The following is a 27,529-nucleotide window of genomic DNA, read 5'->3' as shown; positions in this document are numbered from 1 at the left end:
TTTGACACGTACATAAATTTTTCTTTTTGTTTCTATAAGAAGTCGCTTTGGTACATCCGTACATGCGTCAATGACTCCTTACCAGCAAGGAGTAGTGTTCCGAAAATAAGAACAAAATTTATAAAGAATTCTTCGGTCATAAATCCCCCACCCCCCACCACCCCCCTCCTCTTATTTTGTCATATTCATCCGGCTCCATTTATGTTCCACGGTTCCACCCCCCTCACACAACATAGAATGGCCCACCACCAACCAACGGTAGCCACACCCAAAACCTTCTCCATGAGCAGGGACTGCAGAGCCAGCTAGTATTCTGAGCAAATTGCTGGAAATCATACAGCTTGTCATGAAGACTTAGACATGGTTATCATTATTTCCATGTGATCCATATGCACAGCACAAGCCTAGTTATTAGCAACTTTAATTAATTTCTTTTGCATTGGCAGATCTGATTTTCCGTAGTACCTCATCTCGTACCCTACTTTAACATAAAACTTCGGATTCCTTTGCAGAAACAATGCTCATTAATTCCTAACTTTCAATGTGTCATGCTCTACTTTTTTCTCGAAACCAAACTATAGAAAATAAAACAAATAAGACATCCTGTAATTTACCTTTAATTAAGATTTCTCCTCTTCTTTTTGGGGTGGTGATTAGAATAATCACATGAGACTGTATAACAGTATAAGCCTAGGTAGTGAGAAGGTAAATATATAATTAATCAAGAGCGTTAATGCATGACACAAATTATTTGGTAAAGCTCGTGAGACATATATCTTCCGGTTACTATGCATGCTGAAAGTGTTGAAAACTGTAAAAGTCTCACATTGAGAAATTGACAGGATAAACTATAGTATCTATATCAAATAGTTCTACTTCTAATTGTACAGAAATTTTTTGTGATCAAATAATACAATTGGTCGATAATATTAACGTGATTAGTCGGTATTTTTTAATTACTGTTCAAACTTTTGAGTTTTATTATCTCCGTCTCCATGCAGTGTGAATGGGAATGGGATCGATGCATGGTTGGTGGTTTAATTTATGAAGCATGCCAGCTTGCTCAGTAGGTAAGATCGATCTGCAAGTGTTGACCACATCCACATCCTCTGAGCTAGCTTGAGAGGATGCAATTCTTTTAATTAATTTCTCCAAACTCCTTCCAAGCATGCCATGCAATCTGAATCATCTGATATCCCAAACCACACGGTATCGTTTTTTCTTTATTTTCTATTAGAGATATTTTCTTAATTCCTACACCATCTGCACAGTCAAAACAGATATTGGTTAATCAATAAGAAATAAACACGTTAATTAATATTTAAGTAACCATTTAATCATCAATTTTCATATCATTTAGTTTACAAAATTTTATCTATAAATTTAGTATTCCTAACATTACCTATATACAAAATTTTATGTACAAATTTTGTGCATCTCTGAATGATCGGTCGTAAAGACATTATGTTCAATAATTCTCGTCCTAAAAAGTATCTGATCGATAACAAAATTTTATTGAGGAACAAGAAGTTACAAGAGGTGTCAACATGGTACACCTATTTAAGTGATCAATTCTTTGATTTGAGGGCACAACAAAGAGAGTTAAACTCATACGTATATGGCTATCACATGAAACAAGTACGAACAATATAGATCTGTCAGTAATGATAAATATAACAGATTTATAACCAGAGATGCACAAAATTTATTGGCTAACAAGTGATGCACATCAAGTAATTTTACCGATAATGTCAAGGCACAATCGATGATGAAGCCAACCAAATAAGAATCTGAGAGAAGTTTAAAAACGTAAACAGTAGTTATTCAGAATGAAAATAAAAATTGCTCCTAGATACAACCTAGCTAATGGTCTTTTTTTTTTTCTTTTTCTTTCATACATGTGATTATTAATAAATACAAAAGAAGATTTCCCACCAACCATAATTTACAAATTTCAACTAAGTTGAATAATGAAACAGTTTTTGAGATTGGGTGAAGATAAATTCATCACCTATACGTTTGATAGGTGACAAAATTATAGGTCACTGACCTTTATGTTTTGTGATGCTTAATTTGTTATGTACACATACAATATTAAGTGACAAATGCGGTGTCACTGAAAATGTGTCACATATAGTCAAATGTGACGAATTTACATTTTTAAGTGATGAATTTCTATCATCATGTAATCCATGTTTACTCGTAGTGTCCTTAGTTTATCTCCCCCAACTAATTCAGAGACATGAACGAATTATAAACGGGATTAGGCATAGATCATGACCATGTGCAATTCTGATTGATACAGCCTGCAGGTACAACTATGAAATAACAGAGTACGTTGCCTCAACTTCTTGTTCTTCCCATAGTTTTCAATGTTTTTCTAGTATTATTAGAAGACATCATTAGCATTTATAATTAGTTCAATTTTTCAACTACTAAACATGTTGCTTTGTTTAGTTGTTGGTGTTATCGCATAACGCATGCATGCATGCTCTCTGCTAATTAAGTTGCTGTGTGATTCCGTTTAAGTTCTTAGTTAGTATATTCTTTCATTAGTTAAATTATTTTCTATCAGCTAAAATCGAACTTATACGTCATAAAAGCATAATTATGAGTATTTATAATTATTTCAACTTATTGCTTTTGGTGTGTGCCCTTGGTACTACGTAATTATAATGTACCCTAACGCATACATAAGCATATGGAAATTTCAATTACAAGCCAAATGATCACTTGGCGATGGGATTACTCTCGCATGCATACATCTATATAAACTTATATCCTTTTGATAATATATATATATATATATAATAAACACATGTACCAATTGAAGAACAATTGCATGAGCATATTGCTAGCTATATATGTGAACTTTTAAGTGCATAACTTTGACGATAATATTTTTTATTTGTCAATAAGAGGTTTTAAGTTCTAATTTCGTGAATGGTAAGTTCAAAACTAATTTATTATACCATAATGTAAATATACATCTATATAAACTTATATCCTTTTGATAGTGTGTGTGTATATATATATAATATACACATGTAATAATTGAAGAACAAGTTGCATGAGCACATTGCTAGCTATATATGTGAACTTTTAAGTGCATAACTTTGCCGATAATATTTTAGTGGTAGTTTCCTTCATTTGTTAGTGAAAGCTTTGAAGTCCTAATCTTGTTAATGGTAAGGTCGAAACTAATTTATTCCACCATAGTGTAAATATATCTTTGTATCAAAAAACTTGACAGATAATGTTGGTTGACCTATTACATATATGTAACATGTTTTATATTATATTATGCAAAAACTCTACAAATTCAGTCCAACGACTATCAAAGAAAACTTGAGCCCTAAGGTCATCTCCAACCGAAAGAAGGGCCAAAGGCTCCCTTTAACCCTATAGCCATGCGATAAATTATATTTTAATGAACATTGTCATACCATCTCCAACTGAGGGGGCTAAAGGGCCATAGGCCAAACATAGCCCTTTGACAAAAAATCATCTCCAACCAAGGGGGCCAAAGAGTCATAGGCCAAACATAATTTATTATTTTAATTGAATTAATATAGTTAATTAAATTAAAATACTATATTAAAATAAGGTTTTCGGACATATTTTGAGTGCCACTTGTCACCAAATGAATAATCCTCTGGATTTCTTATCTTTATATAATCTCAATAATTTTTTGGATATGATTTCGAGTAACACGTGTCACTAACATGAGTAACTCTCCAGATTTCTTATCCTTATGTAATCTCAATAATTTTTCGGATAGAATTTCGAGTGACACGTGTCACTAAAGTGAAAAGTATGTGAGAAATGGTGTAGGAATGACTTAGGTATTTATAGGATTTTTTTTTTTAAATTCGTCCAAAAATTTTCAAATTCCAACGGTAACCTGACGACAACATGACGTCAACTAGCTGTTGACGCCAGGTAGTCGTTGGCATTCTAAGCTGAAAGGCTAGCAAAATGTCAAGCTTAACATTCTGGCGCTGGAGGGCTGGCAAAATGTCAAGCTTGACATTTTTGGGCTTGCTGGAAATTGCTAGCCCGCTGGCCTAATTTGGGGGTTTTGGCCCTATGGGTCCACAAGCTATTTGACCTAGCCATTGGTTGGAGATGATTTTCGTGTCATTCAGAGTTATTTTTAGCCGAAGATGGCCTAAGATCCAATTCTGACCATCGTCAAAGAAAAGTGGACAATTATTAGATTGAATCTAAAAATTTTAAGTGGCACCCTTGTAATCGGGTTGTAATTGTGCCTTTGTTTAATGGATTATCGCTAGCGCTTCGGTTCCCAAAAAAAAAAAACCCTTCAAGTGGAGGAGTATTAATTATATGAACCCCGTTCACTTTATATAATAACTCTATCAGATTGAAGTCAAACATAAGCTATATATATATAATAAATCAACTTGGGTGACTATTTGCAATATTATCAATATAACACTAGCTGCATTCAATGTCAACCAACACACACAACTTGTTTGAAGGGTTGAGCTATATAATGCCATGCATCATCAAGTTTTATAAAGATAACTTTGGAAGCAAGTGGCTATGGGGTCTCTGTAAGACTGTCACCACGCATATGACAAGCAAATACACACACACACACACACAGAGGGTGGGTCGAGCATAGCTTATAGCATCTCTAAGAGTTGAGCAGAAATTTTCTTTAGAAATGTCATTTGCTAATTCATTTGGCTCTTTTAGTTTACGTTACGTTTAACTATAGTGGTGGACAAAATATTGACGATATTATCCACAACTATATGCAACTACATATTGACATGTGTAAGTTTATATTAATGAAATAATATTGACAAGATATTAATTATTATTTAGCCTGTTTTTATGCCATGTCCGCATTTAAAAAACTACAACGTAGATAAACTTTATATGTATTATGTATAAGTACAAAGGGGTTTTTCTCCTAGCTAGTTGTTATTAACTACATTGCAGCAATTGATAAATTAAAAGAAGACGAAGAAGAGAATAGGAGTGAAATCTGTGTGTATTGAATGTAGAATGAACATCTTAAAGTTACAAATGAAACTTACGGAGAAAAACAAGTTAGAGAGCACTAGATCTGCTATAACAAACTTACTAACAAAAACCTATACATATTGAGCTGATCAAATCCAATTCACTTATAATCTAACCACTCATTAATCACAAGCTAATACTTGTCAATGGTTGTCCATTTGGAGAGATTTTTCAGTGTAGAACACACTATATATAAGTGATGAGATACTTGTGTTAAAAAATTAACAACTTGAAAATAAAATTTCCCTCTACTTATATAATGATACATGGTATACCACTCATGTTCCGAGCACAATAAAAAATTAATGATCCCTTTGAGGACATTAGAGTATACATGTGTTTGAAAATTTTCAGTGAACCCTTTTGTTACTCTTTTACTTGGTTTATGTTTCAAAAACTGACTTGGTCGCGGTTTTGACAAGCTCTTTGATGGGTACGTGCTGACTTGCTTGACAAGTTATTGTGTTTGTGGATTGGAATATGAATTGGGATTAAATCTAATTTCCCCGACACTGAAACTTAGTTTCTTGGTAAACACCCTTGAAAATTATAGAAACACTTGAAAATTAACCAAGACCAGATGGGTCCCCATGAATGGCATTGAAGAGGTTGAAACAATGTCAACGATCATGACACCACACCCTTACCGACTACCATATGTAGATGGATAAGATATCTTTCTGTGTTGTGTTCGGTGCTACGAAAAATTATGCTCAAAATATAATATTGTTAATGTTGTTCTATTCACACTTATTTTTACTTTCTACATATTCTTGTTAATTTTTATCAATGATTCTCTAATTCATTTAATTCAACGGCTAAATTAAGAAGTTTGTGTGTGAAGTAAAAATCGATGTCTAAATAGCACCAACTCTTGTTAATTTACGCGTTTATAATATAGAATGAATAATTATGTGTGTCTTGTAATATAGTAAGTGAACTAATAACATCATCTAAATATCACATCCTACTGTATATATTTCCAGTCAGTGGTCCAAGTCAATTAATCCATATTTTGCTTTAGTCACCGTCCAATTTTAATAAGTTCAAGCTATATATATATATGGGTGTGATATCCACACATCCCATTTTACTTCTCACATATTTTTTAATTTTCGACCGTCGGATCGAATGAATTGAAGAAGATCAACGGACATAAATTATCAAGGGGTGTGTGAGAAGTAAAATGAGGTGTGTGGATAACACACCCCTATATATATATATATATATATATATATGATGATGTGCAAATTGAGATGAGAATATTTTCTTGGTCGGTCATATGTGGTAAGTAATCGGTAATGTGTATTGAGGTCAAACTTGCCTGTGCGCTTCTGGACCGGTTGGACCGGCAGGATCAACCACGACACACCAAATTTCAAAATGCCAAATCCAGCAAACGTCAACATAATACGATCAATTTTAATCATCGAAAAGCGGATGCAGAATAATTTACAAGTCGAGCTGACTTTTACTTGGTCCGCACTCCTACTACTACGTAAGACCACCATAATGTTTTAATGCAGCAATACATATAATATGTCGGTGCTGTCAAATACTACTCAGTTAGAAACGCGTTTTTATTCTTTGTTTCTTTGGGACTTTTGAAAGTATGGGAGCTTTAGATTTCACTGGGAGTGCCGAAAGGGCACAAACAATTAAGTAGTCAAAGCTTGGCAATATATATGTCCTTTTATTCTTTTTTTTCTTTGGGACTTTTGAAAGTATGGAAGCTTCAGATTTCACTGGGAGTGTCGAAAGGGCACAAACAATTAAGCAGTCAAAGCTTGGCAATATATATGTCCTTTTATGCAAAGTGATTTCCAATTTTTTGGAAAAAAAATGGGGTTTAGGTATTGGGCTCGAACTTCAACGATCCTAAATTTTTATTTTGTAAGTTTCGATTCATATATCATTTTTGCAAAAATTCAATTTAATCCGAAACTATTTGACTATTTAAAAAGCTTCATATATATATATATATATAATATGTATGTATATATAATATGTATGTATGTGTACATGTAGCATGCAGCATATGGCTATATATATATATATATATATATATGTATATATAGCAGCTGGCAAATAATATTTATAGCACCGCGTGCTCTCCAGCTATGTTGTTATGGTCTATGACGGTTACTTACCACCTCAGCTTAATTAGGGATGTATTATTGCTATTTGGATAGCAAGTAGGAAGATGTTATATTATTGTTCATCGGATTAGTAAATAGGAAGACTTTTATTTGTTAATTAGACACCATGCACATAGTTTCCTATGTAACCCCAACTCCATTGAAAGGAAAAGGAACACAGTTTTATGGTTGGTATGAAATGGAGATATACCATTTTCATTAGATCTCAACTCATAATTACATGGACACCTAATTATAACTTTATAACTAATCAAGAAGGAGATGGAAGCTATTGTTGGATATTCTCCAAATAAAAGTCAGAACATGGTTCTTGTGGGCGGTTTAAGAAAACATGTACCAAGTACAAAATCTGCTTTCTATTTGGTACACTTTCTCTTTCCGGTATTCCACCCCTCCTTTATACTCGGTGAATATTTGTTGGTTTTTCCCTAGGGTTCAATAACTCATTCAAGGATTGTTTTTTTTTTTTTTATCAAATCCAATAGAAAAGGCAAATTCCTTATGAGACACTAGATTCAGCTGAATCTTATATAGGGATTTTCTATTAGCAAGAAAAAAATTCCAAAGCGAAGTTACTTGTATACCTAATTGTTGAGACAATGTAATTGATTTACTTTTCTTTATAGTTTTTTGTAATTATTATGATTCAGTTAATTGTATTAGGTTACTTTACTTTTCTTCATACGTAACTGTTATATATACCTCTACAGTGTGACGAATAAGACAATCGTAAAATTTTACCCCAAAAGTTTTGTTGGTATATAATTCTATAGCAATGTGTTACAAATTAAATCTAATGCTTTAACCCACAAACATATATGTACTTAAGCATTTGTTAGGCATCTTTGTGATTATCTAGGGTAGGGTAGGTTTGGCTTAAGTATTACTTCCTCTAAGATTTTTGAGTCATTACACATGGAAAAATGACATATCTCTACTTGTTGCTGTATGAAAGTTCAGTTGTGGAATTTATATACATGTATGCATGTGTGAACAGAAACCAGTCCCGTATATATTATTCAGATCCCTAACATGAGGTGAGCTAAGTGATCATTTATTGCAATCCTTAACAAGAAAATAATGTGGACGAGCGTATAGTCTATAGCAAATGTGGTAGCTACATCGATCTACGTATGAGTGTAATTTACAAAACGAGTGATGGAGAATGAAAATAAACATTGATTAGCTACAAAATAAACATGTACAACACAAGAAAGCGGAACATTTTTTAATATGATAGAAACACGGTCCACTTGTATAGTATTTAATGTACTATAGTGTGCTTTCCGCGTACTGAAAAATCTTCCGGAGCAGATTATCATGGGATTTAGTTGTCTGGGTATTGGGTATGTATGTACCACTCATACCAGGCAGCACATCGTGGTTGACTAACAAGCCAACACGTGTACTGATGCACCAGTAGTCGGCGAGTCCACAGCTTGTACGGTGCAAAGTACCCTTCACCTTTCATGTGCATGGAGATCCGAAAGTGATGACAGTTGGAGGTGACGATGTTATGTCTGATTCACTTTGATTTTTCAATAATTTAATCTTAATTAGCTAATAGCTAGGGTTTTAGCCGGACCAAAATCATAAAGGCTGTATTTTGGGTTGGGGCGGGTGACTTTTGACTTATTAGGGTTTCGAAAACAAGTACAAAACTAAACTAAAAACAGCTGCGCAGTATTTAAGGACGAGGATTTGTTAAGCGGTTCCATTTTCTGACAAACACGTTGCCGATTACAAAAAATGAGTTCTACAAGACTATTTTATGTTCATTTTACAGATCAGACATATATGTGCCAAACTAATGGTACATATATTTTAAAACCTCCATATCCAGAAGGAAGGAAAAAAATCTATATCGGTTTGCGTTTAAATACACTAAGATCTCATATGGATTTGTTAGAACATAAATCTTATATAATATATTGTTGATTGTGTGTCTCATATTACCATTGATTATGATGATCCATGGTGAAACCCCAATTATTTGCCTTATTTGGTGGTTTGTATGAATTGGATTTCAAATCTTGTTCGATTTAAAGTTATAAGATGAAATAGACATGACACTTCAATTTAAAAAAAAAAAATTAAAAGTTGACATCCATTTTTTACTTCAGTATACTTTCATTTAGTGCTCATTCAAAACCAAACGAGGACATAGGATATTGACCTTAACACTTCCATTCCATATGATCTTATGCAGGAGGATTGCGAGTGCATAAACGAAACAACTTAGAGTGCCAGTACTAAACTATAAGGTTGTGTTTGGTATGTGGAAAAGGAGAAATCATTTTCTTTCCCATGTTTGAATGAAAAACACAACAATGCTCTACAAAATGATTTGAAATGCTGATAATTAATAACATTTCCATAATCAAACCCTTTATTTGTCTTTTGGTTACATCGATCGCATCGACCTCCTACTACAAAGTAGTTGAGACTTGGGAAGGGCAGATCTTCTGAACATTTAAATTTCATCTCATTAAAAGCAACATTTTTTAGAGTTTTCATACGGAACTTTTGTATTGAGTTCATGAACTTCGTATACCTAGCTGTCAATGGGTATAACATATATTTCAGAGATATATATTTTGTTGGTGATAGTACGTACAGCCTATTGGTATATGATACTTTACTAATTCATATGCTTTTGTAGACTACTTTCCCACACACACACACACACACACACACACACACATATATATATATATATATATATATGTATATGTATATGTATATAAACTAAGGTTTTTCGGCTACGCGTATATGCACTTTACATGGTTATTCTACGTATGCATGCAATAAAATAATTAAACTTTGATGTGGATAGAAGTTTAAAAATATATAGTACTTCTTATTGAACTAATAAAATCCACTTAAACGAATCCCTTTTGTTGGCCATTAGAGGGCAGATATTCAAAAGTTGTATGTCCAATGGCAGCAAAAATAGCACAAATTTGGCTTCATTATCCATGGCAACAAATACCTATTTCTACTTTTCACACACCTCTCTTAATTTTCGAAAAATTAATAACAGTGTGTGGGGTAAAATTGGGTGTGTGGATAGCAATATCGTAAAAGAAATGACTTTGATTTGGAAAGCACAAGTTTCAATACATGATTACGGCTCGAACCATTTTATGTAACATCCCACATCGCCCAGGGGAGTGAATCCTCTAAGCCTTATATGTATATTCTCATCTCTACCTAACACGAGGCCTTTTGGGAGCTCATTGGCTTCGAGTTCCATCGGAACTCCAAAGTTAAGTGAGTTCACACGAGTGCAATCCCATGATGGGTGACCTACTGGGAAGTTCTCGTATAAGTTCCCAGAAACAAAACCGTGAGGACGTGGTCGGGGCCCAAAGCGGACAATATCGTGCTACGACGGAGTCGAGCCCAGGATATGGTGGGGGCCTAGGCCGGGATGTGACAATTTGGTATCAAAGCCAATCCCTGGCCGAAAGTGTGCCAACGAGGACGTCGGACCCCCAAGGGGGGTGGCTTGTAACATCCCACATCGTCCAGGGGAGTGGATCCTCTAAGCCTTATATGTATATTCTCATCTCTACCTAGCACAAAGGCCTTTTGGGAGCTCATTGGCGGGTTCTATCGGAACTCCGAAGTTAAGCGAGTTCGCGCGAGAGCAATCCAATGATGGGTGACCTACTGGGAAATTCTCATGTGAGTTCCCAAAAACAAAACCGTGAAGGCGTGGTCGGGACCCAAAGCGGACAATATCGTGCTACGACGAAGTCGAGCCCGGGATATGGTGGGGGCCCGGGCCGGGATGTGACATTTTATATATGTCGTTCAAGACACAAAGAGTGATTAGTGTTATACTAATTATTTATTAGCTAATGCTTGAACATTATGGTGTATACACACACACACACACACACACACACACACACACACAAACACATATATCCTTGTTAATCTTTTTTTAAAAAGTAAATGCAACATCCTACCTCTCTCTCCTTATTATAAATAATATCGTTTGTTAAAAAAAAAGAAAAAGAAATGCAACACAAAGAGCACACATTTATATGTATCTCACATTGATTATTAGTGGGGTATAAAGTAGGTTGGCATAACTTAAATAGAAATGTATCGTACCAAAATACATATAGTAGTGTATATATATCATATATGTATTTTTCACACAGACAACCTATATATGTTTAGTTTTTTTTATGGGATACTTTGGATGTGGTCCCTAGTCCCTAACACTATTTGACTAAAACTTTAATGGTATTCAAAGTTTGATCAAAGTCCCTTGACTTTGTACACCTCATTATATTACTATTAATATTAATATTTTTATTGTTTTGACATTAATTGTTTGATATTTTATGAGATTTATAATCCTATAAATTTAAAATCCCTCATTATAATAGTATTAGAAACGGCTACAATAAAAAAATTCAAACATTTTGATTGAATAAATGGACAAAAATTAAGTAACAATAAGAAATAATAAATGGCAAAAGAATATATCCATAGTGTTAAAAAAAATTGGTACATTTTACAAAAAAAAATTGGTACATTTCACATATAACAAAGTGGTACATTAATAAAGAAGAATGGGTACATTATAAATAAATTAGGGTCCAAATAAAAGATTAAAAAATTATGAGTACAAATGAAATTTTAAAATATATGGGCGCAAAAAGAATTTAATACATGGGTACAAATAAAAACTAAAAAGAAAATACTACAAATTTTTAAAAAAGGTTGCAAATTAAAAGTTGGTACAAACTAAAAATATAAATATATGATACAAAGTTTAGCCATAAAACATAAATATACCATATGTAATTTTTCTATCATTGATTAATTATACAATATCACGTGACGGTATGTAACATCTCACATCACCCATGTAAGTGATCCTTAAATGTATATTCTCATCCCTACCTAGCACGAGGCCTTTTAGGAGCTCACTGGCTTTGAGTTTCGTAGGAACTCCGAAGTTAAGCGAGAAGGAGGCCAGAGCACTCCCAGGATGGGTGACCCACTGGGAAGTTGCTCGTGAGTTCCCAAAAACAAAACCGTGAGGGAATGGTAAGCCCAAAGCGAACAATATTGTGCTACGGTGGTGGAACGGGCCTGGGATGTGTGGACCCGGGCTGGGATGTGACACTGTAAACACATGGACACAAATACAAATAAAACTTTAAAAAATATGGGCACAAAAATAAATTAATATATGGGTACAAATTAAAACTGAATTGAAAATTGGTACAAATTAAAAATAAGTACAAACTAAAAATAAAAATATATGATAAAAAATTTAGCCATAAATATAAATATACTAATTGTAACATTTTTAACACTAAAGGAATATATTTAAAAATAAAAAATATTTTATTATTGAAATAATTAATGATGTTATTAATACCCAAATGAATAAGATTTTAATCAATAGAATGACAAAAAGAGGGATGAGAACCTAATTTCTTCTTTTTTTTTATCTTGGACAGATAATATATATATATATATATATATATATATATGTATTTGTAATAATTAAAGATCCATATATTGCATAAGCTTGACTGTTTCTTGTATATGTGGATATTAAACAAAACACAAGCTTTAGACTTTTGAAGGGAGTTTTGTTGTTATTAACCCATCAAACCCCTTTTGCATTTTGGTATATTCAAGTCAACTTGTGGGACATATATAGCTCTAACTTTAGAAGCGAATGCATGGAAGTTTCAAAGACTTTGAGCTCACCCTTTCGAATAAATATATATACACATATATAGAACAAATTCAACACAGACCAATAGAATTAACACAACAATGCAAATTAATATACTCTAACAACTCATCATATCCATCCAAAACACTTCCATCAAACCAACTAATTAAATGCCAATTAGCTAGCTCCCTCTAATTAATCACCATCACAATTTATGTATGAATAGATAGAGAGGGATGTTATTTAAAAACACATTAATTAATACGCGCTAATACAAGCAAAATTTATATACAACAAAAAAATTCACCCATATTAAAACACGTATTAACAAATGCCGCCAATTAAAAGCTTGCGAGTTAAGCAACGTTACCCATATTAGTTGGAGGTACGACGGTTCTATATAATGACATAAATGCTGGCGACTATATGTGAAAGTCAATCTCACTTTGTAAATTAACTATGATTTCAAGTGAAACTGACTGATATATTGTATATAAACAATAAATTATGTGTGAGTTTCCATGAAAATTAGGTTTGATATATATAACATATAGTTCTTATAACTAATTACTTAATTATAATGGAAGAGTGCAAGAAAAGATTGCACCGTGTTCCTTGATTAATTTAACCAATTGTTCAATATTTAAGATCGAAACATCACTATGACTACAAGTCTACAAGTAATCTTTTTTAAATATAATTAATACTTAATTTGTACAAAAACAACAATGTTGGAAAATTATGTTACGCGTATATAGGGCTTGTTTAAATTATGATGAAGTCAAAGACTTATATTTGCTTGAAAAAAGAGGATAATAGGTGACAAGTCACGGTTATCTACCATTTTCGGGTCCAGAGAGGCTATGAAGAATTTCACCCTGCTCGTGGCCACAGTCAAATAAACTCACCAGCTAAGAGCATCGAACCAGGGACCCCCACAATTTTTTTGTCTATTGGGGAGCCGCAATCCGTGCTCTTACCACTGGGTCACTTGTTGTGATTAAGAAGTCAAAAATTTAGAGTAACGCTAAATCAACATGAAAAAATAAAATAGTAAATATTAATCGAAACAATTTTTAGACTTTTTTATTCTAATTGATGTCATACTGTTTTATTTGTTTATGTATATGTAACTTCATCGTGATCTTCATTTTAGTCTATTTAGAACGAGTAATATGTTGTTTTATTTTGTCATTTGTATGGAGTTTGGGGCACATACAAGATTTGCCTACATGGTTAAGTATCAAAATTAGTATTTGTATATGAACTCTTACAATTTCTTAGAAAGAGGGAAGAAGGAAGAGAAAATAGATATACTAAATTGTTTAATATTTAATCACAAGAATAAAGTCTAAAAACCAAAACAACAAACAAACAAATACATAAATTAAAGTTTTTTGGGTAGAACAAAAATAGTTTTAGTTTAGAAGAAAATGAAAATGCTTACAAATTTCGGTTCTTTTCCCAGTAAACCCCCCATGATCACGTGCTTGGAAAATGGACACTCCCTCTCTCCTCTGTGTAAACTCTCTCTCTCTCTCTCTCTCTCTCTCTCTCTCTCTCACTCACCTGTTCCTATATATTATTCATCAATGGAGGGTAGAGTTTGAAAAGCACAAGAGCTTTGTAAGGAAGAAAGAGAGAAACTAACTCCTTTTTAATCCAAACGAATCCTCTCAAACCAAACCAATCAAACCCTCTCACTCACCATTCAAATTCCAAACCTTCACTTCTATTTTTACTCAAAAATCTGTTTCTGCTCCTTCGTTGGCTCGCAAAATCCTCCTTCTAAGGTAACAATGCCCGGCTTTTAATTTCTTGGATGAAAGTTGGGATTTTTATGCTGTTTTGATGAAATGGGTTTTCTGGGTTTGCTCTTGGTTTCATGGAAATGTGCTTGTTTTTTTCATTGATTTTGTGACCTTTTCCGTTGTATACTCAATATTCTTGTAGTTTTTGTAGATCTAATCTCATGGTGGGTTTGTCTGATAGGTTCTTGTTCATGTTGGGATAATTTAACTGCATGCTTACACGGATAACAGCTCGATTTACGTTCATTAATGCTTTTATGCTGTATAATGGGTCGTCTGATATGAAACTAAAGCTCGTTCTTTTTGTTCTCTCAGGAGTCTGAATTGTCTGGGTTGCTAAAACCGAATGGGAATTTCCTTTTCTTGCCCATTTTCGCAGTACAGTGATTTGGAAAGTGGGTTGGATTCGATCATTGTGAAGTCCATAAGCTTTGGAGACAATGAAGTTAAAACTCCGGTCAGATCAGTTAGTTTCAATGGTGGTGATGCAGAACCCACAATAATGAAATCCTTAGGTTCCGGAAGGATGACACTTGAAACTTCTGTTAGCTTTAAAGGTAGAGAGTTGGAGAAAATGATGTTGCTCAAGGTTCCTTCGTTAGAAAAGAGCATGACCGTTGCATCAGTCAGCCCTCTCAGCAAAGAAATGAACGTTCCCTCCCCAAGATCAGATAGTCCTCTGGGAATGATCAGGCCCTTGCAACTTTTGGATCCCACCAGCCCCAAACACATGGCAGCAATTAAGTTGCAGAAAGTATACAAAAGTTTCCGAACCAGACGAAAGCTAGCAGATTGTGCAGTTCTTGTTGAACAGAGCTGGTATGCTTTTCATTATCATGCTCTAATCTTTCCATTTATGTAAAAAAAAATTAATGTGATTTTATCTCATTAATTTTAAATTCTTTGAAATAATGTAGGTGGAAGCTGTTAGATTTCGCTGAGCTCAAGCGGAGTTCTATATCATTCTTTGAAATTGAGAAACATGAAACTGCCATGTCGCGTTGGTCTAGAGCAAGGACCAGAGCCGCCAAGGTAAGACCAGATTGTATACTTACACTTCAAGTTTCTCATAATCTTTTCAGAAAAACTAAGTATTTCTTTGTCACTGCAGGTTGGAAAAGGTCTATCAAAGAATGAAAAGGCACAAAAGCTTGCCTTGCAGCATTGGCTCGAGGCGGTAAGTTGATTGCATTTGACTGTCAATTTTGTTCTTCTTCTATCTGTTATGACTCGAGCCATTACTGATCTCGATTCTTTGTTATTGATTAACAACAGATTGATCCAAGGCATCGGTATGGACATAACCTACACTTTTACTACGTTGAATGGCTTCACTGTCAGAGTAGAGAACCGTTCTTCTACTGGCTAGACATAGGAGAAGGGAAGGAAGTAAATCTTGTTGAAAAATGCGCTCGATCGAAACTTCAACAGCAGTGTATCAAGTACCTTGGACCGGTGAGCTTTATGTCCTTAATCCTTATTGATAATCCTTTAATCTGTTTCTTCTCCCATTTTGTTTACTGATTTTTGTTCTGCTCAATGTAGATGGAAAGAATGGCCTATGAAGTTGTTGTGGAGGATGGAAAATTCTTCTACAAACAATCAGGGGAGCTTCTCCATACAACCGGAGAATCCGATGATACCAAATGGATTTTCGTTCTTAGTGCTTCTAGAACCTTATACGTTGGCAAGAAAAAGAAGGGGACGTTTCAACATTCAAGTTTTTTGGCTGGAGGAGCCACATCTGCTGCCGGGAGATTAGTTGTTGAAAACGGCATCCTTAAGGTATGGCTAGAATACGTACTACTCATAAGATCTTCCTTCTCTTTGCGTACATACCATCGTTTCGACGGCTATCTTTAGATGTTTTGATTGCTTCTAACGTTGATTTATTGTGAATTTCTACAGGCAGTTTGGCCTCACAGTGGTCACTATCGGCCTACAGAAGAAAATTTCAGAGACTTCGTCTCATTCCTTCAAGAGAACAATGTCGATCTCAAAGATGTTAAGGTATAAATTAAGAAAAATAAAATTTTATGTTCTGATTTAATAGGTTTCAAGAGAAAACTAGCGGAATATTTATCCTAAAAAGCTCGCTTTTCTGTATTTTCAGTTAAGTCCGGTTGATGAGGTAGAGGAGGGTTCACTTAGCAAGAAAAGAAGCAGTGCTCATATTAGATGCAACTCATCTGAAGAGGGCTTGATCCCAAATGTATGTGATTTAAAGGCTGAAGAGACCATTGAAGAAGACTTGATTCCGGAGGAGAATGATTCAATAGAACAAGCTGCTGCAGTCGAATCTCATATGTCAAGCCGTCTCCGCTGTGTTAGCAGAAAATTGTCTAATCTTGCAATACCAAACAGGGAAAGGTATTTCGAGAAGGTAGAGAGCGCAACTGAACCCGCTGGTTCAAGTTGCAGCGGTATTCCAGTGGAAACTCCAGTTGATGGTTATGAAACGGTGGATGAAACTCTCCCATCAGAGCAGGATTACATGGTTTCGAAGAAGAACTTGTTCGACGAAAACAATGATGAGACCGAGGGAGAAGCCATTCCTCAAGAATCAATTCTCAAAAGGATTAACTCACACAAAGGAATGAAATCATTCCAACTGGGAAGGCAGTTGTCTTGCAAATGGACAACGGGAGCTGGACCTCGCATTGGCTGTGTGAGGGACTATCCCTCGGAGCTCCAGTTCCGAGCTTTGGAGCATGTGAACTTGTCTCCAAGAAGTGCTGCCCATTCGAGGTCATACTTCTCTCCTCGGACCACCAGAGCGCTGAGTCCAAGGGTGTTGACACCGGCAAAATGTGGCGGGGAGATGGAAGCACGCATAAGCTCCCCAGCACTTGAAAGAGTGAAGCTTTCTGTAAAAAGCATTAACCTTTCTAGAACTCGGTCATCCCAACTATCTACAGGAAGTACAGCAACCGCCATTGCTAATGTCTCGTGACTGAAAAATATAGATTCATATATTAATTTATTCTTTTGTGAATAAAAAAGATGACAAAGCAATTCTTTATCATTCTTTTCCTACACAAATCATGTATAAATTTATTTTTCATTAGTTCATCTTGTACAAAAGGAGATGACAAATCCTAGAATTTTGGTGGGTTTGACGCCCTTTTAATACAAATGATTCAAAATTTTCTTTATTAGATGTGTTTGACACTAATCATGAAATGTGTTGATGTTCTTGTTCAAGGCTCATTTAGATCTCAGAGGTTTTTATTTTTTACAATGATAACGTTAGTGAATTAAATAGTTAAATGTTAGAGGGGTGGAAATCGGTGAGGATTAAACTCTTATCAAAATGCATAGACATTATTATTTTGCACCACTACGGTAAACATTTTGTGTTCTATTTTTACTCTGAATAAAGCCCATTGCTTAACTCCTTTGTGCAAACCATTCTCACCAAGAACTCACGTACACTCGTGTCACTGTACGATATTTTGAACAAGTAACACATTATCACGTGTTAAAAATTGCCCGTGATACAACAATAACAACAACAACAAAGCTTTTTCCTATGAAGTGAGATCAGCTATATGAATTCTAGAACATCATTACGCTTGATTCTGTGTCATGTCCTCCGTTAGATCTAAGTACTCTAAGTCTTTTCTTAGAGTCTCTTCCAAAGTATTCCTAGGTCTTCATCTACCCTTTTGGCCCTAGACCTATGTCCCGTAGTCGCATTTTCTAACCGGATCGTCAGTAGGTCTTCGTTGCACATGTCTAAACCACAGTAATCGATTTTCTCTTATCTTTCCTTCAATTTCGGTTACTCCTATTTTACCTCGGATATCCTCATTCCTAATCTTATCATTTCTCGTGTGCCCACACATCCAACGAAATATCCTCATCTCCGCTACACCCATTTTATGTACGTGTTGATGCTTCACCGCTCAACATTTTGTGATAGTCTGTTAAAATTACATAATGAAATATTTACACACATATGAAACTGTAATTTGTCATTCGTGACATAGAGTCAATTATTTTCGGAAGAGTAAACTGCCGATTTGCCCCCTGAACTATCACCTAACTTTCGATTTCCCCCTGAACTTTTTAATTGGAAAATTAAAGACTTAAACTAATTTTTTTGGCCGATTTGCCCCCTGCTGTTAATTTTGCCCCTGTTGTTAATTTTGCATTCATTCCATCCAAATTTCTGTTAAATAGAAGCATGTGCACAACATGTGTGGGTAGTTCGGTCGCTTCATTCTTTAAAATAATTGAAAACCTTATATTTCTATAATATAAACCTATGCAAATATGTGTGATTCTATATCTTTTGTGTTTGAATGTATAGTGAAGTAACGTTTTTGTTCACAAATGAGAGTTATGTGGTTTGCACATGATAAAAGTTAACGTTAATTTGGATGAAATCTATTAAAAACTAACGGTAGAGATGAAATCAGCCAAAAAAATTAGTTTAAATCCTTAATTTTCCAATTAAAAAAATTAGGAGAAAAATCGAAAGTTGGGTGATAGATCAGAGGTCAAATTGGCAATTTACTATTTTCGGAAAAACAGAAAACGCACACTCTAAACTTTATGCGGTTGGGCATGCATTGAATAGCAAACCAAAACATTATGACCAGTTAAGTCTTGAACCACTTGTCATGTTATCTACTACAGTAGACAAAATTCTCATCCCAAATCTGAACCTCAAGTTTCTTTTTACCGCATGCCAAGTTCAAAGCTTTACACTTTTGAGCCTCCAAGTTCTTACCTTCTTGAGCTCCACACGTGGCAGCAGCCATGGAAGCTCTGAGAATTTCATCTCTTCCCTCACCGCAATTTCCTACCAAATTTGACGAATCCCAACCCAAAAAACTTACCATCTCAGGATTTAACCCATACCCCACTTCGTCTTTTTCACCGTTGAAAGGAACCGCGTCATCAGCGTTCAAGACTTTCACCGCCGTACAATCCTCTGTTTCGACCGAGCCTGCAAACCCACCCGACCCATCACTCGAAAACCCGACCCAGGAGGAGAAATTCGACTGGTACGCCCAATGGTATCCGTTGATGCCGGTTTGCGATCTCGATAAGAGGGTCCCGCATGGAAAGAAGGTTTTGGGGATAGACGTGGTGGTGTGGTGGGACCGGAACGAGAGTGCTTGGAAGGTGTTCGATGATGCTTGTCCCCACAGGTTGGCGCCGTTGTCGGAAGGGAGGATTGATCAGTGGGGCAGGTTGCAGTGCGTCTATCACGGTTGGTGTTTTAATGGCTCCGGTGACTGCAAGTTCATCCCTCAAGCACCAACTGATGGCCCTCCGGTAAATAATCCTTGACTGAAAACCTTCATGCAAGAAAGATATAGATATACGTACAGCTAGTTATTATGGTAAACCTTCGTACAAGTTAATTAGATAGATTGCTAGAGATGTCAAATAATACCATAGTTTTGCATAAAAAGTATGATTTTCCACTTTGATTGCTGTAGTTTCAGTGGTTGTGATTTGACGTCTTTGTGCTGTAGTTTATTAATTGTTGCAGTTCAAGGACGATGGCTTAATTATGTTGGATTTTCAACGGAATTGATGCTAGCTTTTTACACCTCCAAAAAGTCTAATTTTTCCTTTATATATGACGATTGTATGCTAATTATGTCGAAAAAATGACACAATTAAGTCATTGGCCTTCAATTGCAACAATTACACCACTCTTGGTGCCTAGAACGGGAAGGGATAACTTCCTTCGTGATTAATCCATCTAATTCCTAGACTATGACAAAAGTTGGAAGTTGGGGTTCATTTCTTATTTCAGCATTCATAGAATCTAGTGAGTTATCACCCAATCCTAGACACGAACTGTGGCCTTCGTAAACTATAGGGATTAAATCACGTCAATTGAAATATAGGGACCAATTTTAATGAACTTTAAACATTATTTATAGTAATAGTATTCCAAGTTTGAATCGAAACTCCTCTCTTGTTGTTCTTGCAGAAGTGGTTCTGTGGCAATAAACTATATGCTGTGCATGGTTTGTAGTTTAAATAAGATGATAGGGATGACACTTTCAACTTGCAGATTCACACGAATAAGAAAGCATGTGTAGCCGCTTATCCAACAACTGTGCAGAATGGCATTGTGTGGTTTTGGCCAAATTCCGATCCTCAATACAAAGATGTTCTTGCAGAGAAAAAACCTCCCTACATACCTGAACTAGATGATCCATCGTATAGTGGTCCAATGGGAAACAGAGAGATTCCTTACGGGTATGTAAAGATACTTTTTTTTCCTACCAGTTCTGATATGAAACTATTTTTCTACTGAGGCATAATGCTTCTTTATAAGAAACCTTGTGAATCTGCATCCAGGTCTTATTTTGTCTTTCATGTTCAAGAACTTTTAGGTGTATCAATCTGAAATATTGAATTTTCATTTTTCAGTTTTCCTCTTAATAACTTCGCTTAATATCCTTATTGCAATTCCAGGTACGAGGTCTTGATTGAAAATCTTATGGACCCTGCTCATGTTCCATATGCGCATTATGGAATAATGCAAATGAGACAACCCAAAGGCAAATACTAGTTTATGCATCACTTTCATGAAGTTAATTTCACTTTGTATAGGAGGTTCAGGATGATTTAAAGTTCATTTCTTTACAGAGAAAGCTGATAGAGAAGGGGGTAGACCATTGGATTTGAGAGTTGAGAAGTTAGACATAAATGGTTTCATCGCAAAGCAGGAATGGGGTTGGAGTAAATTTTTGCCACCATGTGTATTCTACGGTACTCCACTTGATCCACTTGAGCAGGGTAATGGGGCTGCATCATCAGCTGAAACCAAAAAGGTAGAACATTCTGTTTTTGTTCAAATCCTTTATCTTTAAATCCTTTTGTACATCTCTTTATGTGTATGGTGATTTGTGTAGGTGTCATCAGCCCAGCGGAGAAGTCTTCTAATTTTTATTTGTATCCCAGTTAGTCCGGGTAATAGCAGGTTGATATCGACCTTCCCAAGAAACTTCGGCATTTGGATTGATAAGATTGTTCCGCGGTGGATGTTTCATATTGGACAAAATCTGGTTCTGGACTCCGATATATATCTTCTTCATGTTGAGGTGACTTTTAACTCTTGATAGTAGGTTTAGAAATCTTCTCAAAAAAAATAGTAGGTTTAGAAATTATCTTGCTTTTCACTTGCTGAATGTGTAAGACTTGGTTGAGGCTTTTCTTCTGAACAATAAGAAAAACATTCTATTGAGTTAAAGTGTGCAGCTGCATGACCACAGAATACGAGTCTTTGGTGAATCTCTTATCGCACTTATTCTTGCCTGAGTCTTGAGTTCTTCGTACAGGAACGTAAGATAATGGAAGCTGGCCCTGCCCAGTGGCAAAAAGCATGTTTTGTGCCAACAAAGTCAGATGCCCTTGTGGTTGGTTTCAGAAAATGGTTAAACAAGTACGCTGGCGGTCAGGTAGATTGGAGAGGCAAGTTCAGTGGGGCTCTTCCCCCCACTCCTCCTAGAGAACAGTTGCTGGACAGGTAACTTTCACATAGTTATGAAGCAGGATTCAAACAACAAATTGATTACTTAGTTTCAGAAAATTAGAACAGTTTATATGGGAAATTCTGATGGCATCAAAGTAGATCATAGCGGTCTCGAAAATATGCTAAAATTTGGTGTTCCTGCAACTTTTACAAACCTGATCTGTTATAACACACCTTCAAGCATCTCTCAGTTTGTTCTTCGAGTCTTCAGGCCAGCAAAAGATATAGAAATTTCCAGCACACATTCGAAAAATTTGGGTTTATTAGTTGAAATGCAAGCATTTGCTTTGCCAGGTTGTGTCATGGCCATAAGAACTAAGTTGGAGAGTGTTAAAACTTAAAAGTCCTCTTATTGTTGAATCATCATCGACGGGTGTTTGCACAACCTTTTCAGGTACTGGTCCCATGTGGTAAACTGCAGCAGTTGCAGTGCCGGATACAAAGGTCTGAAAGTGCTCGAAGTTGTATTGCAGTTTGCCGCTTTTGCTGTAGTGGGAATTGTTGCTGCAACCAAGCAGGCTGCCATATCAGTGGCTGCAAGAACTACGCTCGTTGCAGCAGCTATACTATCATTTGCAGCTTCAAAATGGTTGGCATACTTTATCTACAAACAGTTTCACTTTCATGACTACAACCATGCTTTCCGGTGATCTGGTTAATCTTCGCTCACCGTGCGTTTAGCTTAATACAACAATAAACACCGCGCGGGGTAATGTAATTACGAAGCATACGTGATCCGAATGCATGTAAACTAAACACTGTTGAGCATGAGTTTGTACGCCATACAAAGAGTATCATGCTAATGTCAATGTTGTCTATTGGATAATGTGGATCATCTCTCAGTTTGGTAAATGGTTGCATTCCGTATCGTTCGTTGCATAGAGTTAGTTATTTTCCTAAAATCATCACCTAAAAAATAAAAGAAAAAGGGAAAAACAGAAAAGGAACAAAACATTATGTGGTTGGGCATGCATTGAATAGCAAACTAAAACATTATGACCAGTTAAGCCTTGAACCACTTGTCATGTTATCCACTTCTGTCGACAAAATTCTCATCCCAAATCTGCACCTCAAGTTTCTTTTTACTGCATGCCACGTTCAAAGCTTTACACTTTTGAGCCTCCAAGTTCTTACCTCGTTGAGCTCCATTCGTGGCACCAGCCATGGAAGCTCTGAGAATTTCATCTCTTCCCTCACTGCAATTTCCCACCAAATTTGACAAATCCCAACCCAAAAAATTTACTATCTCAGGATTTAACCCGCACCCCACTTCATCTTTTTCACCGTTTCAAGGGACCGCATCATCAGCATTCAAGACTTTCACCGCCGTACAATCCTCTGTTTCGACCGAGCCTGCAAACCCACCGGACCCATCACTCGAAAACCCGACCCAGGAGGAGAAATTCGACTGGTACGCCCAATGGTATCCGTTGATGCCGGTTTGCGATCTCGATAAGAGGGTCCCGCATGGAAAGACGGTTTTGGGGATAGACGTGGTGGTGTGGTGGGACCGGAACGAGAGTGCTTGGAAGGTGTTCGATGATGCTTGTCCGCACAGGTTGGCGCCGTTGTCGGAAGGGAGGATTGATCAGTGGGGCAGGTTGCAGTGCGTCTATCACGGTTGGTGTTTTAATGGCTCCGGCGACTGCAAGTTCATCCCTCAAGCACCAACTGATGGCCCTCCGGTAAATAATCCTTGACTGAAAACCTTCATGCAAGTAAGATATAGATATACGTACAGCTAGTTATTATGGTAAACCTTCGTACAAATTAATTAGATAGACTGCTAGAGATGTCAAATAATACCATAGATTTGCATGAAAAAGTATGATTTTGGTCACTGTAGTTTCTGCGAATTTTCCACTTTGATTCCTGTAGTTTCAGTTGTTATGATTTGACGTCCTTGTGTTGTTGTAGTTTACTAATTGTTGCAGTTCAAGGACGATGGCTTAATTATGTTAGATTTTCAACGGAATTAGTGCGTGAAAGCATGCAGTAATGCTAGCGTTTTACATCTCCAAAAAGTCTAATTTTTCCTTTTTATATGACGATTGTATACTAATTATGTTGAAAAAATGACACAATTAAAGTCATTGGCCTTCAATTGCAACAGTTACACCACTCTTGGTGCCTAGAACGGGAAGGGATAATTTCCTTCGTGATTAATCCATCTAATTCCTCGACTATGACAAAACTTGGAAGTTGGGGTTCCTTTCTTATTTCAGCATTCATAGAATCTAGTGAGTTATCATCCAATCCTAGACACGAACTGTGGCCTTCGTAAGCTGTAGGGATTAAATCATGTCAATTGAAACTATAGGGACCAATTTTAATGAACTTTAAACATTAGTTATAGTAATAGTATTCCAAGTTTGAATCGAAACTCTTTTCTTGTTGTTCCTGCAGAAGTGGTTCTATGGCAATAAACTATATGCTGTGCATGGTTTGTAGTTTAAATAAGATGATAGGGATGACACTTTCAACTTGCAGATTCACACGAATAAGAAAGCATGTGTAGCCGCTTATCCAACAACCGTGCAGAATGGCATTGTGTGGTTTTGGCCAAATTCCGATCCTCAATACAAAGATGTTCTTGCAGAGAAAAAACCTCCCTACATACCTGAACTAGATGATCCTTCGTATAGTGGTCCAATGGGAAACAGAGAGATTCCTTACGGGTATGTAAAGATACTTTTTTTCTACCAGCTCTGATATGAAACTATTTTTCTACTGAGGCATAATGCTCCTTTATAAGCAACCTTGTGAATCTGCATCCAGGTCTTATTTCGTCTTTCATGTTCAAGAACTTTTAGGTGTATCGATCTGAAATATTGAATTTTCATTTTTCAGCTTTTCCTCTTAATAACTTTGTTTAATATCTTTGTTGCAATTCCAGGTACGAGGTCTTGATTGAAAATCTTATGGACCCTGCTCATGTTCCATATGCGCATTATGGAATAATGCAAACGAGACAACCCAAAGGCAAATACCAGTTTATGCATCACTTTCATGAAGTTAATTTCACTTTGTATAGGAGGTTCAGGGTGATTTACAGTTCATTTCTTTACAGAGAAAGCTGATAGAGAAGGGGGTAGACCATTGGATTTGAGGGTTGAGAAGTTAGACATAAATGGTTTCATCGCAAAGCAGGAATGGGGTCGGAGTAAATTTTTGCCACCATGTGTGTTCTACGCTTCTCCACTTGATCCGCTTGAGCAGGGTAATGGGGCCGCATCATCAGCTGAAACCAAAAAGGTAGAACATTCTGTTTCTGTTCAAATCCTTTATCTTTTTATCCTTTTGTACATCTCTTTATGTGTATGGTGATTTGTGTAGGTGTCATCAGCCCAGCGGAGACTTCTTCTAATTTTTATTTGTATCCCAGTTAGTCCGGGTAATAGCAGGTTGATATGGACCTTCCCAAGAAACTTCGGCATTTGGATTGATAAGATTGTTCCGAGGTGGATGTTTCATATTGGACAAAATCTGATTCTGGACTCCGATTTATATCTTCTTCATGTTGAGGTGACTTTTAACTCTTGATAGTAGATTTAGAAATTATCTTGCTTTTCACTTGCTGAATGTGTTAGACGTTACTTTTTCGGTTGAGGCTTTTCTTCTGAACAATAAGAAAAACATTCTATTGAGTTAAAGTGTGCAGATGCATGAACACGGAATAAGAGTCTTTGGTGAATCTCTTATCGTACTTATTCTTACCTGAGTCTTGAGTTCTTCATACAGGAACGTAAGATAATGGAAGCAGGCCCTGCCCAGTGGCAAAAAGCATGTTTTGTGCCAACAAAGTCAGATGCCCTTGTGGTTGGTTTCAGAAAATGGTTAAACAAGTACGCTGGCGGTCAGGTAGATTGGAGAGGCAAGTTCTGTGGGGCTCTTCCCCCCACTCCTCCTAGAGAACAGTTGCTGGACAGGTAACTTTCACATATTAATGAAGCAGGATTCAAACAACAATTTGATTACTTAGTTTCAGAAAATTAGAACGGTTTTTATGGGAAATTCTGATGGCATCAAAGTAGATCATAGCGGTCTTGAAAATATGCTAAAATTTGGTGGTCCTGCAACTTTTAGAAACCAGATCTGTTATAACACACCTTCAAGCATCTCTTAGTTTGTTCTTCAAATCTTGAGGCCAGCAAAAGATAGAAATTTCCAGCACACATTCGAAAATTTTGGGTTTATTAGTTGAAATGCAAGCATTTTCCTTGCCAGGTTGTGTCATGGCCATAAGAAGTTAAGAACTAAGTTGGAGAGTGTTAAAACTTAAAAATCCTCTTATTGTTGAATCATCATCGACGGGTGTTTGCACCACCTTTCAGGTACTGGTCCCATGTGGTAAACTGCAGCAGTTGCAGTGCCGGATACAAAGGTCTGAAAGTGCTCGAAGTTGTATTGCAGTTTGCCGCTTTTGCTTTAGTGGGAATTGTTGCTGCAACCAAGCAAGCTGCCATATCTGTGGCTGCAAGAACTACGCTCGTTGCAGCGGCTATACTATCATTTGCAGCTTCAAAATGGTTGGCTTACTTTATCTACAAACAGTTTCACTTTCATGACTACAACCATGCTTTCCGGTGATCTGGTTAATCTTCGCTCACCGCGCATTTAGCTTAATACAACACTAAACACCGCGCGGGGTAATGTAATTATGATACTACGTGATCCGAATGCATGTAAACTTAAACACTGTTGAGCATGAGTTTGTACACTGTACAAAGAGTATCATGCTAATGTCAATGTTGTCTATTGGGTAATGTGATTGGGTAATGTGGATCATCTCTCAGATTGATAAATGGTTGCATTCCGTTTCGGGAGAACGTCTCGTTTCATATACCCCGAATCTCAATCGCCATTTCCGGTGGAAGATCTTGGATAGTCAAGTGATGTTTAGTAGTCGAACATTCAACTTTAACCAACACTTTCGAACAAAATCTTGCACGATTTTACGAGGTCTTGTTTAGGCCCAAACAAAAAGTATGGTCTAAATTTTAGGCCCTCTCAAATCCATGTATCCAAAAGGGCCCTAACAAAAGTACTTGTCCTACTAGACGACCGACGCGGGCAAATGCAAGCAGTGCAAAGTGGAACATTCACAAAGTCAAGCAAACTAATGTCATCTCCAACCGAAGGGTCTAGAGGGTCAAAAATAACTCGAAAATCTTCTCTAACAGTGGGTCAAGCCAAAGGGCTGGTGGGTCCCAATAAATAAAAAAAGGTCAAATGACCAACCGACTGACCATCTTTAATCAGCTAGCCAGCCCAATAA

The 27,529-nt window shown here is 36.2% G+C and overlaps 3 protein-coding genes across 3 annotated transcripts; all 3 read left to right on the top strand.

The window, feature by feature from the left end:
- The first annotated feature begins 14,418 nt into the window (after nucleotides 1-14,418).
- LOC103429785 (IQ domain-containing protein IQM2-like) lies at nucleotides 14,419-17,896 on the top strand. Its single transcript, XM_029087819.2, has 8 exons — nucleotides 14,419-14,723; nucleotides 15,057-15,560; nucleotides 15,659-15,773; nucleotides 15,853-15,918; nucleotides 16,017-16,196; nucleotides 16,287-16,526; nucleotides 16,650-16,751; nucleotides 16,855-17,896. Exons 2-8 carry the CDS (start codon nucleotides 15,088-15,090, stop codon nucleotides 17,692-17,694), a joined length of 2,016 nt encoding a protein of 671 aa, XP_028943652.1. The 5' UTR covers nucleotides 14,419-14,723; nucleotides 15,057-15,087; the 3' UTR covers nucleotides 17,695-17,896.
- A 1,373-nt stretch (nucleotides 17,897-19,269) lies between these two features.
- On the top strand, nucleotides 19,270-23,103 carry LOC103429786 (protochlorophyllide-dependent translocon component 52, chloroplastic-like). Its single transcript, XM_008367916.4, has 7 exons — nucleotides 19,270-20,030; nucleotides 20,785-20,972; nucleotides 21,192-21,277; nucleotides 21,366-21,550; nucleotides 21,632-21,820; nucleotides 22,058-22,245; nucleotides 22,646-23,103. Exons 1-7 carry the CDS (start codon nucleotides 19,509-19,511, stop codon nucleotides 22,899-22,901), a joined length of 1,614 nt encoding a protein of 537 aa, XP_008366138.2. The 5' UTR covers nucleotides 19,270-19,508; the 3' UTR covers nucleotides 22,902-23,103.
- Nucleotides 23,104-23,284: 181 nt separating this feature from the next.
- Nucleotides 23,285-27,017, top strand: LOC103422551 (protochlorophyllide-dependent translocon component 52, chloroplastic-like). The gene is made up of 7 exons (XM_029087820.2): nucleotides 23,285-23,936; nucleotides 24,742-24,929; nucleotides 25,148-25,233; nucleotides 25,322-25,506; nucleotides 25,588-25,776; nucleotides 25,993-26,180; nucleotides 26,586-27,017. The coding sequence occupies exons 1-7, from the start codon at nucleotides 23,415-23,417 to the stop codon at nucleotides 26,839-26,841; spliced, it is 1,614 nt and encodes a 537-aa protein (XP_028943653.1). The 5' UTR covers nucleotides 23,285-23,414; the 3' UTR covers nucleotides 26,842-27,017.
- Nucleotides 27,018-27,529: the final 512 nt, after the last annotated feature.

This window comes from Malus domestica, chromosome 11 (assembly GCF_042453785.1).
Source record: "Malus domestica chromosome 11, GDT2T_hap1".
NCBI lineage: Eukaryota > Viridiplantae > Streptophyta > Magnoliopsida > Rosales > Rosaceae > Malus > Malus domestica.
This window is presented reverse-complemented; position numbering and strand designations above follow the sequence as displayed.

Coding starts and splice junctions, on each gene's coding strand:
- LOC103422551 (XM_029087820.2), top strand. CDS start 23,415: ATGGAAGCTCTGAGAATTTCATCTCTTCCCTCACTGCAATTTCCCACC. Junction 24,930..25,147: donor AACAGAGAGATTCCTTACGG/GTATGTAAAGAT, acceptor TTGCAATTCCAG/GTACGAGGTCTTGATTGAAA. Junction 25,507..25,587: donor CATCAGCTGAAACCAAAAAG/GTAGAACATTCT, acceptor TGATTTGTGTAG/GTGTCATCAGCCCAGCGGAG.
- LOC103429785 (XM_029087819.2), top strand. CDS start 15,088: ATGGGAATTTCCTTTTCTTGCCCATTTTCGCAGTACAGTGATTTGGAA. Junction 15,774..15,852: donor CAAGGACCAGAGCCGCCAAG/GTAAGACCAGAT, acceptor TTGTCACTGCAG/GTTGGAAAAGGTCTATCAAA. Junction 16,752..16,854: donor TCGATCTCAAAGATGTTAAG/GTATAAATTAAG, acceptor CTGTATTTTCAG/TTAAGTCCGGTTGATGAGGT.
- LOC103429786 (XM_008367916.4), top strand. CDS start 19,509: ATGGAAGCTCTGAGAATTTCATCTCTTCCCTCACCGCAATTTCCTACC. Junction 20,973..21,191: donor AACAGAGAGATTCCTTACGG/GTATGTAAAGAT, acceptor TTGCAATTCCAG/GTACGAGGTCTTGATTGAAA. Junction 21,821..22,057: donor TATATCTTCTTCATGTTGAG/GTGACTTTTAAC, acceptor TTCTTCGTACAG/GAACGTAAGATAATGGAAGC.